At 52.2% G+C, this 13,324-nt stretch overlaps 6 protein-coding genes across 6 annotated transcripts; 3 read left to right on the top strand and 3 right to left on the bottom strand.

The window, feature by feature from the left end:
- Positions 1-2,859: 2,859 nt before the first annotated feature.
- MSY001_1914 (uncharacterized protein) lies at positions 2,860-3,385 on the bottom strand (the record flags this gene model as incomplete). The annotated part of the gene is made up of 3 exons (XM_018883740.1): positions 2,860-3,168; positions 3,194-3,241; positions 3,266-3,385. 3 exons carry the CDS (start codon positions 3,383-3,385, stop codon positions 2,860-2,862), a joined length of 477 nt encoding a protein of 158 aa, XP_018740470.1.
- Positions 3,386-3,505: 120 nt separating this feature from the next.
- MSY001_1913 (uncharacterized protein) lies at positions 3,506-4,398 on the top strand (the record flags this gene model as incomplete). Its single annotated transcript, XM_018883739.1, has 2 exons — positions 3,506-3,692; positions 3,725-4,398. The coding sequence occupies 2 exons, from the start codon at positions 3,506-3,508 to the stop codon at positions 4,396-4,398; spliced, it is 861 nt and encodes a 286-aa protein (XP_018740469.1).
- Positions 4,399-5,222: 824 nt separating this feature from the next.
- On the top strand, positions 5,223-6,251 carry Mala s 9 (allergen; the record flags this gene model as incomplete). Its single annotated transcript, XM_018883738.1, has 1 exon — positions 5,223-6,251. One exon carries the CDS (start codon positions 5,223-5,225, stop codon positions 6,249-6,251), a length of 1,029 nt encoding a protein of 342 aa, XP_018740468.1.
- A 2,490-nt stretch (positions 6,252-8,741) lies between these two features.
- On the bottom strand, positions 8,742-9,016 carry MSY001_1911 (uncharacterized protein; the record flags this gene model as incomplete). Its single annotated transcript, XM_018883737.1, has 2 exons — positions 8,742-8,862; positions 8,904-9,016. 2 exons carry the CDS (start codon positions 9,014-9,016, stop codon positions 8,742-8,744), a joined length of 234 nt encoding a protein of 77 aa, XP_018740467.1.
- Positions 9,017-9,320: 304 nt separating this feature from the next.
- On the top strand, positions 9,321-10,889 carry MSY001_1910 (uncharacterized protein; the record flags this gene model as incomplete). The annotated part of the gene is made up of 2 exons (XM_018883736.1): positions 9,321-9,509; positions 9,600-10,889. 2 exons carry the CDS (start codon positions 9,321-9,323, stop codon positions 10,887-10,889), a joined length of 1,479 nt encoding a protein of 492 aa, XP_018740466.1.
- Positions 10,890-10,916: 27 nt separating this feature from the next.
- On the bottom strand, positions 10,917-13,250 carry MSY001_1909 (uncharacterized protein; the record flags this gene model as incomplete). The annotated part of the gene is made up of 1 exon (XM_018883735.1): positions 10,917-13,250. One exon carries the CDS (start codon positions 13,248-13,250, stop codon positions 10,917-10,919), a length of 2,334 nt encoding a protein of 777 aa, XP_018740465.1.
- Positions 13,251-13,324: the final 74 nt, after the last annotated feature.

The raw sequence follows: 13,324 nt of genomic DNA, 5'->3' as shown, positions 1-13,324 counted from the left end.
CTTATGAGAATTGAGAGCACAAAATCTTCATTGGATCTCCGGCGGATTCGTCATGAACTTTTGAATGAGATCCTGCGAAACAAGGAAGAGCTATTAAATAATCCATCAAAAGCGTACAAAAGTGACTACGTGGAAAAGCTCGAGTCCGCGCTTCAAATTGCGGAGAAGCGTTTCGCGGAACTAGGGTGCAGCATAGACTCTCCTGAACCGAGCCATGATCTTGAGCCTGGCCGTTCACAGGAGCTAGGAAAGATCACTCTCTCAGAGATATTGCGGAATTTTGCCAGCTTGCCTTTTTTGCTTGAATTCATGGACCTTCGCGGACGTGCTGTTCTCCCTCGATTCTGGGTCTTTGTGGATGCGTTTAAAAACCCTTTGGAGGAAGTGGAATCAGATCTCTCATTTTTGGACGCAGAATCCTTATTGAAGGAGGTGGTACATACTCCTGACGCAGGCATGTATGCTTCAACTCAATCCCTCAAAGAATCCATGGAATTAGTACTGCAATACTGCAACTCGCCTCTACTTCGTATTCGAGAGTCATGCCGAGAGGTAGTGGAAACCTTTTTAACCCTTGAAAATTCCGCGGGTGTACAAGAACGTGGGCTATTTATTGTGCGTCAGTGTGTATTGTTGATGCAAGCGGATGTCATGCAGATCATGCTGGATCAAGATTGGGAGCCATTCACATTAAGTCATTTGTATATGCAAGCAGCGGATCAAGTACGTCAAAATCATGTATCAGCCGAGAAGACGCACAATGTTACTGTTCTCGATTGGGATATCGAATCTGACTACTTACTCGGCGAGGAACATCTGTCTTCTCCTTCGGGGCATCAGAAAGATGCACGGATTCCCTTTCGGTATGGCTTTCTGATGGGCTCAGGAGATGGCACCAAGAGTCAAGATCCTGCTTTGTTCCGCAAGCCTCTATTTGAAACTGACCCCCTTTTTGTTGATGATGCTAGCTCCGTTCCTATGGCAACAAAGATGCGACAGCCCTACCTCTCTAAACAGCACGTGTCAATGCCCCAGGGCATGTCGCCAGATGTTACTGAATCTACTAATCCTGGAATGGATCTTGCATGGATGCGACACCAGCAGACTACTTCACAATTGCGCTCCTTGCGTTGCCAGTGTGAGCAGCTGCACCACCAGCAGGACAAAATTGATACGCTTTTAAAAAAGGCTGAACTGACTGGGGCATCCACACAAGAAATCCAACTACTTCAGACGTCACGAAAAGCTATTGAACGCGATATTCGGACAGCGGAATGGGAAACTAACTACCTTGAAAACTTACTACACCAGCACGGTCACATATTTGATGCAAAACATGCTACGCACGTTTCAATCGAAATCAAGGATACTGAAGAGTGTAAAGACCAAGCTGGCCATGCTTTTATTTTGTACCATATTCTAGTGCGCATGTCTATGGTTGTCGGTGGAAGTCAGGATAAAGAATACACTTGGGTCATTTCGCGGCGGTATTCGGCGTTCCGTGAGCTACACCAAAGCCTCAAACATCAATTTCGATCTATTTGGGCATGCGAATCACTGTTTCCTGGAAAGAAACTGATGGGATCTATGAATTCAGCCTTCGTTGAATCCCGTCGGCGCTCCTTGGAGCGGTACCTTATTGTATGTCAGAGCCCTCTGACTCACAGGCAGCATTGGCCCTTCCAGACGTCCGTGTGTCCCGGACCATACAGCTATTCTTGTCGGATGTGAACGATGGGGCATCCATTCCAAACAATGCGACAGAAATATCGCTCATGGAGAGAATGCTTGGCAGTGTTTCAGAGCTGGCTAACGGAATTGAAGAGTTGATGGACGGATTTCGACCGACCATGTTTGATGCGGTGGTACACCAAATCATCGCTGCGGAAGATCGATCTGAATCGATAAGCACTGTGGACATTTGTACGGAAGCACGACAAGGCTATTTTACTGAGCCGCTCTGTGACTTTCTATTAGAGCTGTTTCAGCTTAAGCACGAATCCGACTGGCTGCGGCGCCGAGCCATTGAATTGGTACTACAAAACCTACTTGGGAGTACGATCGAAAGGTATGTGGTAATGTGCTTACTCTAGTTGGCTTCGCCAGAAAATGAATTATCAACTATCTACTACTCGCTTACACTGCGCGCTAGACTATGCGGTACAAATGCTATGGCCAAACGGGGGTCCGTTTTGTTTGCAACCCCGTCCAGAACGTTCTACTGAAGAGCAGCGCACAACCCTTGAACGCGCAACGCAAGCTATGTCAATTCTAGTTCCTGATTTTGCTGAGCATGTATTTGGCAGCGACAGGACTCGTATTGGATCTCAAACCTTACTGTCTGTGATTCAGAACAAACGGTTGAATAAACATGTGTTGTATACATTACTTGATCAATTTATGGAAGAGCTTGTGCCGCATCCGTCGTGATTCTCTACAATATGGGGGTCAATGCATCAAGTAGGAACTCGAAGAAAGTCGTCCGCTTTTTGTTCAGATACCGGCGTTTTGAGTAACACGATACCCACACTGCATGTTAGAGATCCCGACTTACAGGACACCGCCGACGAAAAAGGCCACGCTAATAAGGAACCAAACCACCCCCCACACCTGCGACGGGCAACAACCCACTAGTCGCGCAAATGCTGAGGCATCCGATTCATTGACTTTGCGGAATATCAGGTCGTCACAGATATCCCACACCGAATAAAGGCAATTCATGACACCCTGCTGTCAGTATTCGATAACGTACGAGGAACAAGACAAAATAGCGCAAGGCCACGGAGCTTTCGACCAGCTTCCATTAATGTGACGTTGTACTTACCCAAAATAAGACAAACAATCCCGCCATGACAATAATCAAGAGCCATGTGCTACTGTCAGCATTTCAACGTACAGCCAATTGCGCCGAGCCCACCAAAGCATCATTAAGAAAAATACAGCGACGACAATACTTGCCACTTTGCTAGCTCTCTCATCAAATCCACAAGCAATAAGAATAGCTCCGATAAGTGACGAGCCCAGATACCCGGCGGGTAGAGTAAAAAAGCTGATCCCACCCCGCATCCGTGTTGCACCGCCCTCGTCAGGGTCCAATTCGATGGACTCAATTTTTGCACATGTAAGGAGCCCCACAAATGCGTGAGAGAATTCATGGAATCCAACAGTCTGGGTATGAGCTGCATATACTTACAAGCAACTTGAATGGGTACAGCACTTGCTTGAGGATAGGGATGTTCCACTGCCATTAAACTAGAGGACATACCAGTACCAAAATTGCCACAACGTATATACATGCCACAATGATAGTATTTCTTTGGTCTTCTGTCACCAGTAGAGACCCTCTATCCTGTGCAGCCCGTCGGAATACCAGCGCAGGCGCCATGTCAAGAGGTCAAGGGGCTGTGCACATTCTAGGCACCATGCATATGTTCAACAGAATTCCAGCCACGTGGCTGTCAATTTCACATCTAGGTCCAAAGATCTTCGAGCTGACTGGCAGCCTATGTTCCACGACCTGAATGTGCCCTGGCCGGCACGGGAGGGAAGCGTAACGTCAAAGAAAGCAAAGAAAGCAGTACAGAAAACAGATGAGAATACGCATTCCAACTCAGACACTGTCGATCCGCTTGCCGTCCTTACTGAATCTGAAAAGTCTAGACTGAGTCAACTCGTCTATGAGTTGAGAGAGCGTACGTTGTCCTTTCCCGCTCATCATAAACAGTTGGGTATTCCACAATCGCTTTGAATCATGTGGTTTATACTAAGTACGATCCCCAGTTACATCCCCATCCTTTTGCGTCAACCCGGAAGGGCCCCAACCCACCTTTTCCGAAGTTGGACCCTCGAACACGAGGTGGCCAAGGTGTAAGGTCTCGGGCTCAAGGAATCAAACAGCTCAGCCGACTGACACTTGTTCTGGACAAGGATCAAGCCATCAAGTCCGGCACAGGGTTTGTCGCAGCCAACAGTAATGCGCTGCAGAATTATGACTTGCTAGCAGTGATGCCTCTCACGGAGAGTGGTTTTCAACATGCATGTATTACAATGAGCGAGTTAAAACCTTTCAGCGTGGATATTATCTCACTAGACTTAGCAGCTGCCCCAAGGCTACCATTTCATTTAAAACGAAGCACCGTCGGTGCTGCACTTGCTAATGGTGTGGTTTTTGAAATCACGTACGGATCTGCAACAGATACGTCGTCGTCTGCAATGGGGGATCAAGATTTGTCGGCAGCTCGCAGGAATCTTTTTAGCGGGGCAAGGGAAATACTGCGCGCGACAAATGGCAAGGGTGTGATTATCAGCGGTGCGGTCATGGACGTGCTGGGATTGCGTGCCCCTTATGATGTTTTGAATATGTATGTCTATGAAACTTATTCGATAGGGCAACGCTGATGGGTATGACGCTGCAATCCGCAAAAGATTCATTAACATCTGTTTGTCAATCTCTTCTAATCCGAGCCCGTACGTTGCACATTTTATACTGATGCTCAGAAACTCGACAAACATTTCGTGGGGCCGTATGCAAACCATCCGTCAAGACGCCTTGTGGTGACGACGAAGTCAGCCTACGAAATCGAGACCAAATTAACAAGAAACGCAAGCGTACTGGTGATACTTCATCTTGTTAGCATGCACGCATGTATACCTCGTCTCTATCTCAACAAGAAGTTAGTGTATAATCGCCGGCATATATTTCCGTACATCCGTTTCTTGGCACGAGCGAAATTGGCGCGTGATTTCAGACGTAGTATCATGAGCGGACCGTGCGCATGACAAGTGCCTGTACGTTGATGCACGCGGAAGCGCATACTGTACATGCGCACATGCGTGGTACACCATACGTAAGCAATGCGGGGCGGCGCTCGTATCCACCGCGTTCGTCATTTAGTTCGTCCGCATGGGAAAAGGGCGGAGACGGGTGATCTGAGCGACCTACCTAGGTCGCATTGCATTCCCGAGAAGGGAAGGATAGACCGCTGCATAGAAGCTACTTGTCGATTCGATCGTAAATTATTGGTCAAATTGTTAGTTTACCCGATTAAATCGCAATTACATCATCAGTTTGGCCAATTATACAAGGATATTGAGAGTGATCTTAGGTGGACGCTTGGGCCTGCAGGCATGAATGGATGCATGCCTAAACCCGGTTCGACATGCGTACATATAAATAAGACGGGCCAGCCCGTTCCTCTTACTCTTTACTTGAACTCTTCGTAATGAGCAACGTTATCAAGAAGGTTTTCAACACCGACAAGGCCGAGGCTGAGGGCTCGAAGGTCGCTGACGCTCCTCAGGAGGCTGGCCACAAGGGCGAGGGTTTCCTGCACGATGCTAAGGACCGTCTGCAGGGCTTCGCCGGCCACGGTCACCACAATGCCCAGAACGCCGCTTCGGGTGTCGCTGGCTCGGCTGGTGCCGGTGGTGCTCCCTCGGTTCCCTCTGCCAACGTTGACGTGACGAACCCTGTTAACGACGCCTCTGTGCAGGGTGGTGTTGAGGCCCCCCGCAGCTGGAGTACCCAGCTCCCTCAGTCGCAGTCGGTGGCTGACACCACTGGCGCTACTTCGGCTGGCCGCAACAACCTCACCCAGACCACTAGCACTGGCTCGGGTGTGAACGTTGCTGCTGGCAACGTTGACCAGGATGTGCAGCACCTGGCTCCCGTCACTCGCCACGTGCACCACCGTCATGAGATTGAGGAGCTGCTGCGCGAGCGTGAGCACCACATTCACCAGCACCACATTCAGCACCACGTGCAGCCTGTGGTCGACTCTGAGCACCTCGCTGAGCAGATTCACTCGCGTGTTGTGCCTCAGACCACTGTTCGCGAGGTGCACGCTAACACTGACAAGGACGCTGCCCTCATGCGCGCCGTTGCTGGTAACCCCAAGGACACTTTCACTCAGGCTGCCATTGACCGCAGCGTGATCGACAAGGGTGAGACTGTCCGCGAGATTGTGCACCACCACATCCACAACATTGTGCAGCCCATCATTGAGAAGGAGACTCACGAGTACCACCGCATCCGCACTACTATTCCTACCACTCACATCACCCACGAGGCCCCTATTGTGCACGAGTCGACTGCGCACCAGCCGATCCGCAAGGAGGACTTCCTCAAGGGCGGCGGTGTCCTGACTAGCACTACTCGTTCGATCGAGGAGGCTGGTCTGTTGAACCTCGGCAACAACCAGCGTACCGTGGAGGGCGAGACCTACACTGGTGGCCTGCCTCTCTCTCAGTAATTTAACTGTAACCATTCGGATGGCGAATAATTAGCTTCTCCTTAATAGAAAGATGTCACTATAATAGCGATGTAGTGTGTGTCTTAATGATGTAGCCTGCGCCATCAAATCTAGACTAGATTTGGGATTGCTTAGGGGGGCGCGTTTGAAAGTGTCATGATGCCCCAAACCGCTTCAGTGCCCCGCCCTGGTTCCCAACGATCGGGGGATCTAGCAGACTCGCCTGCAAACTCAACTTGGACGAATAATCTCGACATGGACTCGGGTTGCGCGGATAGAAGCTCCCATTCCATCCACATGGCTGGGCCTGCCGTTAAGGCGCCCCCGCCCTTGCGCTTAGGCTCGCCTAGCGCTTGCACGAATTCTAATGCCTTTGTTGTAGGCTGTACTTCGAGGTATTTTTCCCCATGATAAATAATAATAGGATAGTAGGGATATGGACCCCATTTTTGGTGACCATTGTAAATGTCTATTGCCAAAAGCTTAGAACGCGATGGATCCGGTTGCGGTGTCCACTGGAAACTGATGCCCTTTGGCCGAATACTATAAAAATGCACATCCGAGTACTCTTTCTTTTCTAATTCATGCTGGTTTCTCCATAAGTGCCATATTGGTTCATCACGTGTGATACCTAGAAGCTCTGTCAGGCACAATGGTCGATCGCCCATGTTGACGAAGCCTAGAATCCCTATAGTCTGACGCGAGTGCACAGTCCATCCCACGTGGTAATTCGACAGCACGTGCAATCACAATAATCACGCCTGTACGGGCGCGTTGCACAACAGTGTTGGAGAACGGCATGGCGCGCAACGTACCTCGGCAGTCGGTGTATTTCAATCCAAATGCAAGCGCCAACCAGCTCAGTAATATATATGCTTGCGTAAGTCATCTTCAAGCGGCGTGCACATGTGTATGTACTTGTTCTCTCACATGAAGCTTCACGACACAAATTCGGCACTCGAGTTCCATACTGGTGATCTAAAACGGCTCAATACTGCCATATCGAACCAGCGAGTGAGTAACTATCGATTGACTTTAGCACTTTGATTTGGTGTCTGAGTGTGAAGTTCGTCAAGCCCGCGAACATGTGGCAGCCGAAATTGCGCCACTGTTACGCGAATTGATTATGCGTGCTGAAGAGGTTCTTGGCAAGGACGAGCAGCACGCACGTACACTTCGAAACAGGGTATGTATATACTTCTCATATTAGGCAACGGAAGAACTTGCCAAGGTGGACGCGCAGGCGCAGATTTTGACGGAAGAAAAAGATGCGGCGCTAGGACGGACTGCGTCCCAGGTGGAATACGACGCACAAATGCAGGAGCTAGAGACGCTTCGTAAACAACGAGCTCAGCTAATGGAGCGTGTAAATCTGTTAGAGAAACAGGGGAAGGCAGTGCTTTAATCTATATACCCGAAACGAGCATTTGAATTGGGCTCACATTACCCATGTGAATTAGTCGCGGAAGGCGAAGTTACCGATACGGTTTTTTACCAAAAGCCGCAGCTCCATAAGAGTTGTAGGCGAACCAGCATTGCGGAGCCCCGCGACTACTTCGTCCCCATCTTGAATCTTACTCACACCCTTGGGTGTACCTAAAGTGTGAATGCATCGACAGACATACCGGTAAGGAGCACGTCTCCTGTTTCGAGCGTCATGATGGACGACACGTAAGAAATCAGCTCTGGAATAGAGAAAATCATATCTTTTGTATTCCCATTCTGGCGCATGTCGCCATTTACTCGAAGCCAAAGATCCACATTGTGAGGATCAGGGATCTGTTCTTTGGCGATCAAATCACTGTATGTAAACAAGCCATCCGTACCTAATTGGCGTGAAGGTGTCAAAGCCTTTAGCCGCAGACCAAGGGAGGCCACTTTTCTTGGCTTTTTCTTGCATGTTTCTGGCGGTCATATCAATTGCCAGGGCTAAGCAACATGAATATAGAAACACATACCGTAGCCACCGATGTGCGAGTCAGACTCTTTTATGCTAATGTCACGACCGTTCTTGCCGATCACCACCGCCAGCTCAACTTGGTGTCAATCACGCTTACTTACCTTCATGGTGTGCCACAACGCCCCGGGGTACTTCAATAGCCTGGCCTGAGCCAATGTAGCTCGACGTTGGCTTCAGAAAGAAAAACGGCTCCGTGGGTACGGCGTTATTCAGTTCTTTGGCGTGGTCGGCAAAGTTTCGCCCAATACTGACATATGAGATCCTTCATGATACATACGCAACAATCTTACGGCCTGTTGTGCGGAACGAAGACAGCATGTCGTCAAAGGATGAGCGCGTACAGACCGCGGAAGTGTGTTATCTCCACACTGTACGCTCCGCTCAAGGCTGATAACGACAATCGCACTCCTATAAGAACGAAACACCAGACAAGAACTAGGTAGAGAGACTTGTCTACAGAAGAGCGTCAGTTCTTGTTCGAGGAAATTGCAGGTAGCTGGAGGTTGGAGCCCTGTTGCGTGAATCGGTGGCTACGGATAAGCGAATTTCACGTACTGAGCAACGCGGGCAAGCTGAACTAAGCCCGTTGTTCCCACGAAAAAGTTCACAGCAGCCAGGGAGTAGTTGACGGGGGTGATGACGAAGCAGTAGCTGTAGCAGTGTGTTAACTTCCATACAACAAAAATACATACCGCACCCAGATCATGCCAGTGAGAGCCAGCGCCGTGTTCTGGGAGACGGAAAGCTTGTCTGCAGGACGCGCCAAATCACCAAGCCCGGCCAGAACAAGGCCCCATTTCATCATCGGGGCCCAAAAGAACACTAGCGCAAAGTCAGCCACAGTCCATGGTGAAGTGCATGCAATCGCATGCCAACCTAGAAGCAAACGTACCTGTCTTTGGTCCAGCTGGGTGGTTCATGAAGGCGCGGAAGCGGCTGCCGAAACTTGTGGATGCCATGGTGACGGTGGGCCGATCGAGGGGCACGGTCGGAGTGTGCGGAGGTTCGAGCGGCGCGGATATCTGGGAAATACACATGCATACGTCCTGTTCGGTTAAACCGCTCGACCTCGTGCGAGACGCGGACAGTCGCCGAAGGTACGCGCACACATGTCAGGCGCCGGCGATCCCATCGACGATGAAGACGCGTTCCTTTATGGCACATCGAATACTGAGATTACACCGTCACATGATGCTGCTCTCTCAGTAGAACCCTCGTCCGAATCACTGGCTCGTCCTGCCGACACAGGCCTCGAGACGGCGCGGCCAGACTCGTCGGCTGCCGCGGGTATCGAGGAAGTGAGTGCCCCTGAAGGGAAACCGGAAGACGTTGAGGAGGAAGAGGAAGAAGACAGTGACGAATCTGTGCGTATCCTAGTCTGACAACAGGACATTGAGTTTATTATTGACCCAAATGCACCACTGGTACCTCCTTCGCGGACAATGTCGTTCGCCCCGCCGGCGCCTGCATTCAAGCAGAATATCATTTCGACAGAATCCCCTGTAATCACAAACGACCATGTCGAGCCTCCCGCTGCGCCGTCTCAGCTGACAGCAATACCCCCTGTCGAGCCAACGGACGTGGAAGTCGGACCTACAGCTTCTACGGTCAAGCAAGCAAGGGCCATGGAGGAGCCACTCGGGCCGGAAGGCCCCCCTCCGTCTGCATCATCGACGGGTCCTGAGCTCCAGCTTGATCCCTCGGAGGCGGCACTGCGTTATCCCCCGACGGACAGCCTCTACGATGGACGCACACAAGAGGAGCAAGCGCAGGAGCCTCCGCCCATGACTATATACCAAGTGGACATTGAGTCTCTACCTGAAAAGCCCTGGCGTCGTCCAGGTGCCAACTTGAGTGATTGGTTTAATTATGGGTTTGACGAGCACACTTGGGCCTTGTGGTGTGCCAAAAAGAATATGATGAGTGACGCACGAGCAGATTTGGGAGCAGCGGACGAAGCACAGGTGCCAGGCATGCCCGCTATGCCTTTTATGCCTCCCATGGAGGGTTCTCAAGATGCCTTTGCCGCCATGTTTGGCCCCGGGGCTATGATGAGCATGCCCTCTATGCCGACATGGCCAGGTATGCAGGACGACGGGCAGTCCAATGCCATGGCTATTCCACCAGTCATGCCAGCGATGCCGGGTGCCCCATGGGGTGAGGTCCCACCTCCTGCGTCCGAGATCGGATCATGCGCGCCGCAGGACGGCCAGCATGATGCGCGCCCCAGTGGTACAGACATGCAAGAGCCTCGCCACGAACGCCGGGGCCGCCGCGGAGGACGGCGGCATGGGCGCTCGGGCGGGAGCGGCGCGCGCCGTGCTGAGCACGAAGATGACAATGCCCGTTCTCAAGGGCCCTACAATGACCGCGACACGGCGCATGGTGCAGGTGATACTCTCGACTATGGTGTACGCCCAGAGGAATCTCAATGGCACCGCGGCTCGCCGCGGCGAACTGACCATGATGGTGACGATGACGCGTACGATCCGGAGCATTTTGGTCGACCGCCGCCCCAGCAACATGGCCATCGTGACCGTCCAAGTCGACGAGAGCGCGAGCGTGCAAGGCACGAGCGCCGCTCTGGTCGTGGCGGGCAGAAGCGAGGGCCACCGGAGGGTGCAGATGATGGAGGCGACTACGCCTCGAAGCGGTTCCACGGAGGTCGCGGGCCATAGTAGAATCGCAACTACACTGGTCTTGGATCATAGCTGGGGTGGGCTCCGTGGGAGGGCAAACTCGGCCATGGCCGTAGTGGTTGTTGTGCCACTGGTTGACGCAGTCGGCGGCTCCATCGATCGTGTTCCACGGTCAGAAAGGATACGCATAGGTGTGAAAAAGGCTTGGCGCCATGGCCAGCGGGACAGCATAGATGGAGAAGGTGAAGATGACGGAGGAGATTTTGGCGGCGACGTCGAGAGCGTTTGGTGTGCTGGCTGAACGAGTGCAGCAGGGTCCTGCCATCCATCAATGTCCACCAGAGCATAAGGGGTATCGGGGGAAAGTCCATATACATTGCCTGGGCCCGCCACATGTCGCGTCAGTCGTGCGATGCGAGCCACGAGCCATTCTCGCTGCGACACTTGTTGGGCCAACGCATCGTCCATGCGCAAAAAGTGATGCGGCGCTCCGATATGGAAAGCTGCCCACAAGGGAGAGTTGGCAATGCGCCGCTTGGTGGGAAGAAATAGGGCCAGGGATCCCACCTCAAAGGACGCCACATTGAGTTTAGCTGCATGATCGGCGTGCGTATCGTGGCATTGGCCCTCGTACGCTTGCTTCCAAACATGGCACTGCGTGGACAACTGGTCCAGTTTTTGGCGCACTTCGTCGAACAGGGCAGGATCCAGCGTGTCCACGTCGGCAGAGAGGGTAGCTTCCAGCACATTAGCCTTAGGCTCACCGTCCATGGATCGCAAGTGAGCGGCGAGCTCATGAGCCTTGCTTGTCCATGCACGTGAAGTTGCATCCGGCGACGCATGCAATGCTTCTGTTCGCGCTGTCAGTTCCGACTCGAGTCGTTGGATGCGTTCTTGTGCCGCACGTAGCTGGCTCTCCAACAACTCCACACGAGATGCGCCGGTAGGACCGGCCGAGCTGGTAGGGAGGGTGTCGCTGGAAAGCGAATGTCCCTCATCTGATGATTCATCGGGAAACATAGACAGGCCTAGCTGTTTGCGCGCCGTGCGGTGGAATTCCGCTTCCCCATCATCAAGTGCATGCAAAAGTGGCGCAAGCGATTCGCGTAGATCGACGGCCAGACACGATCCCTCTGGGTGGGGCAGCTCCGCGTCAATTCGCCTGAGCTGCTCAAAGAAATCGTCAAGGTCGCTCCGTGAGAATGATACTGATGATTCCGCCTGGTCGCGTCGTCGCGTCGTGATATCGAGCACTGGTGGAACCTGCTCCATCGTCCGTGTATCCCACGGTAGAAGGGGCGCAATATCAGCCGCATACGTTTTGCGGCGCGCAATCTCCAAATCAGACATATGAGCCATAAGCTCGGCAACGTCCTGTGCCTGCTGTAAGAAGCGAGAGGCGAATTCTGTGCGGCGCACAGCCTCAATTAAAGTGGCACCGTACGCCCAACACATGCGTTTCAGCCGATGCAGCTGGTCAAATCGATTGAGCGGCGGCGACTGCAGAGCCATGTCAATATGTGCCACCGTGGAGCTCAGCTCAGCAAAGTCGCTTTGCAGGCTTCCAATGTCTTGAACAAGATTCAAGTGCCTGCACTGCAGCTCGTTGCGATCGGCAGCCAGCTCTTCCACACTGTGGACCATCTTTGTCTCCATGGCCGAGAGCTCAGAACACAGTTGATTCAGATGGACACGTATTCCACTGGGTAATGTATCGGGCATGGGCTGACGGTCAGATGGAGGGAGGCATTGCTGTCGGATCGACTCGGCAAGCGCCATGGCCTGCGAGTAATAGGAACGAATATTGCTAAACAAGTGCTCAGAGGGTCGCAGGTCGGTCCGCTTGACTTCCGATGCAATGTCAAAGAGATCCAGAGACAATTGTAGCTCACGTTTCATGCAGGTTGAGTACGTGGTCTGCAGTGCCCGCATGTCCTTCTCACACGACTGAGCCAACTCGCATATGCTCGTCGGCTCGACGAACGATGCCAGCGTCAGTGAAGAAGAGATAGGATCGCCTCCATGTTCCTCATCCACGTCACTGGGAAGGTGAAGGCGGGGATTCACGTGAATTCGTTGCAACACGGCTAGGTCCCACTCGTAACGGGAGAGCAGGTCCTTCATCGAAGAGAAGTCCTTCGTGGCAATCGTTTCCAGGTTCGACACAGCCTTCTTGATACTTCGAGCGTGAAGGTCAAGGTTATGCAAGGCCACGTAGGTGCTCTGATCGATCAAGTGCAGGCCGGTATCGAGTTCACTTGCTTCTTCCATGCGCATTTGCAGCGTCGATCGAGCTTCAGTGACCCAAGCCATGAGCCAGTCGAGAGCGCGTGCACGTAGCGGCTCTTCGAAGTAGTTGGCAGAGCATACACGCGTGGAATCAATCTGCACTTCAAGCATGGGCGCCACGGCGTCCGTGTCGGCTACGAGGAGCTCGCGATCGAACACGTACAACTCCTGAGAATGAGTAAGCC

Source organism: Malassezia sympodialis, genomic scaffold (assembly GCF_000349305.1).
Source record: "Malassezia sympodialis ATCC 42132 genomic scaffold, msy_sf_9, whole genome shotgun sequence".
Taxonomy (NCBI): Eukaryota; Fungi; Basidiomycota; class Malasseziomycetes; order Malasseziales; family Malasseziaceae; genus Malassezia; species Malassezia sympodialis.
Note: the sequence above shows the minus strand (reverse complement) of the source record. Positions and strands in the feature narration are given on the sequence as shown.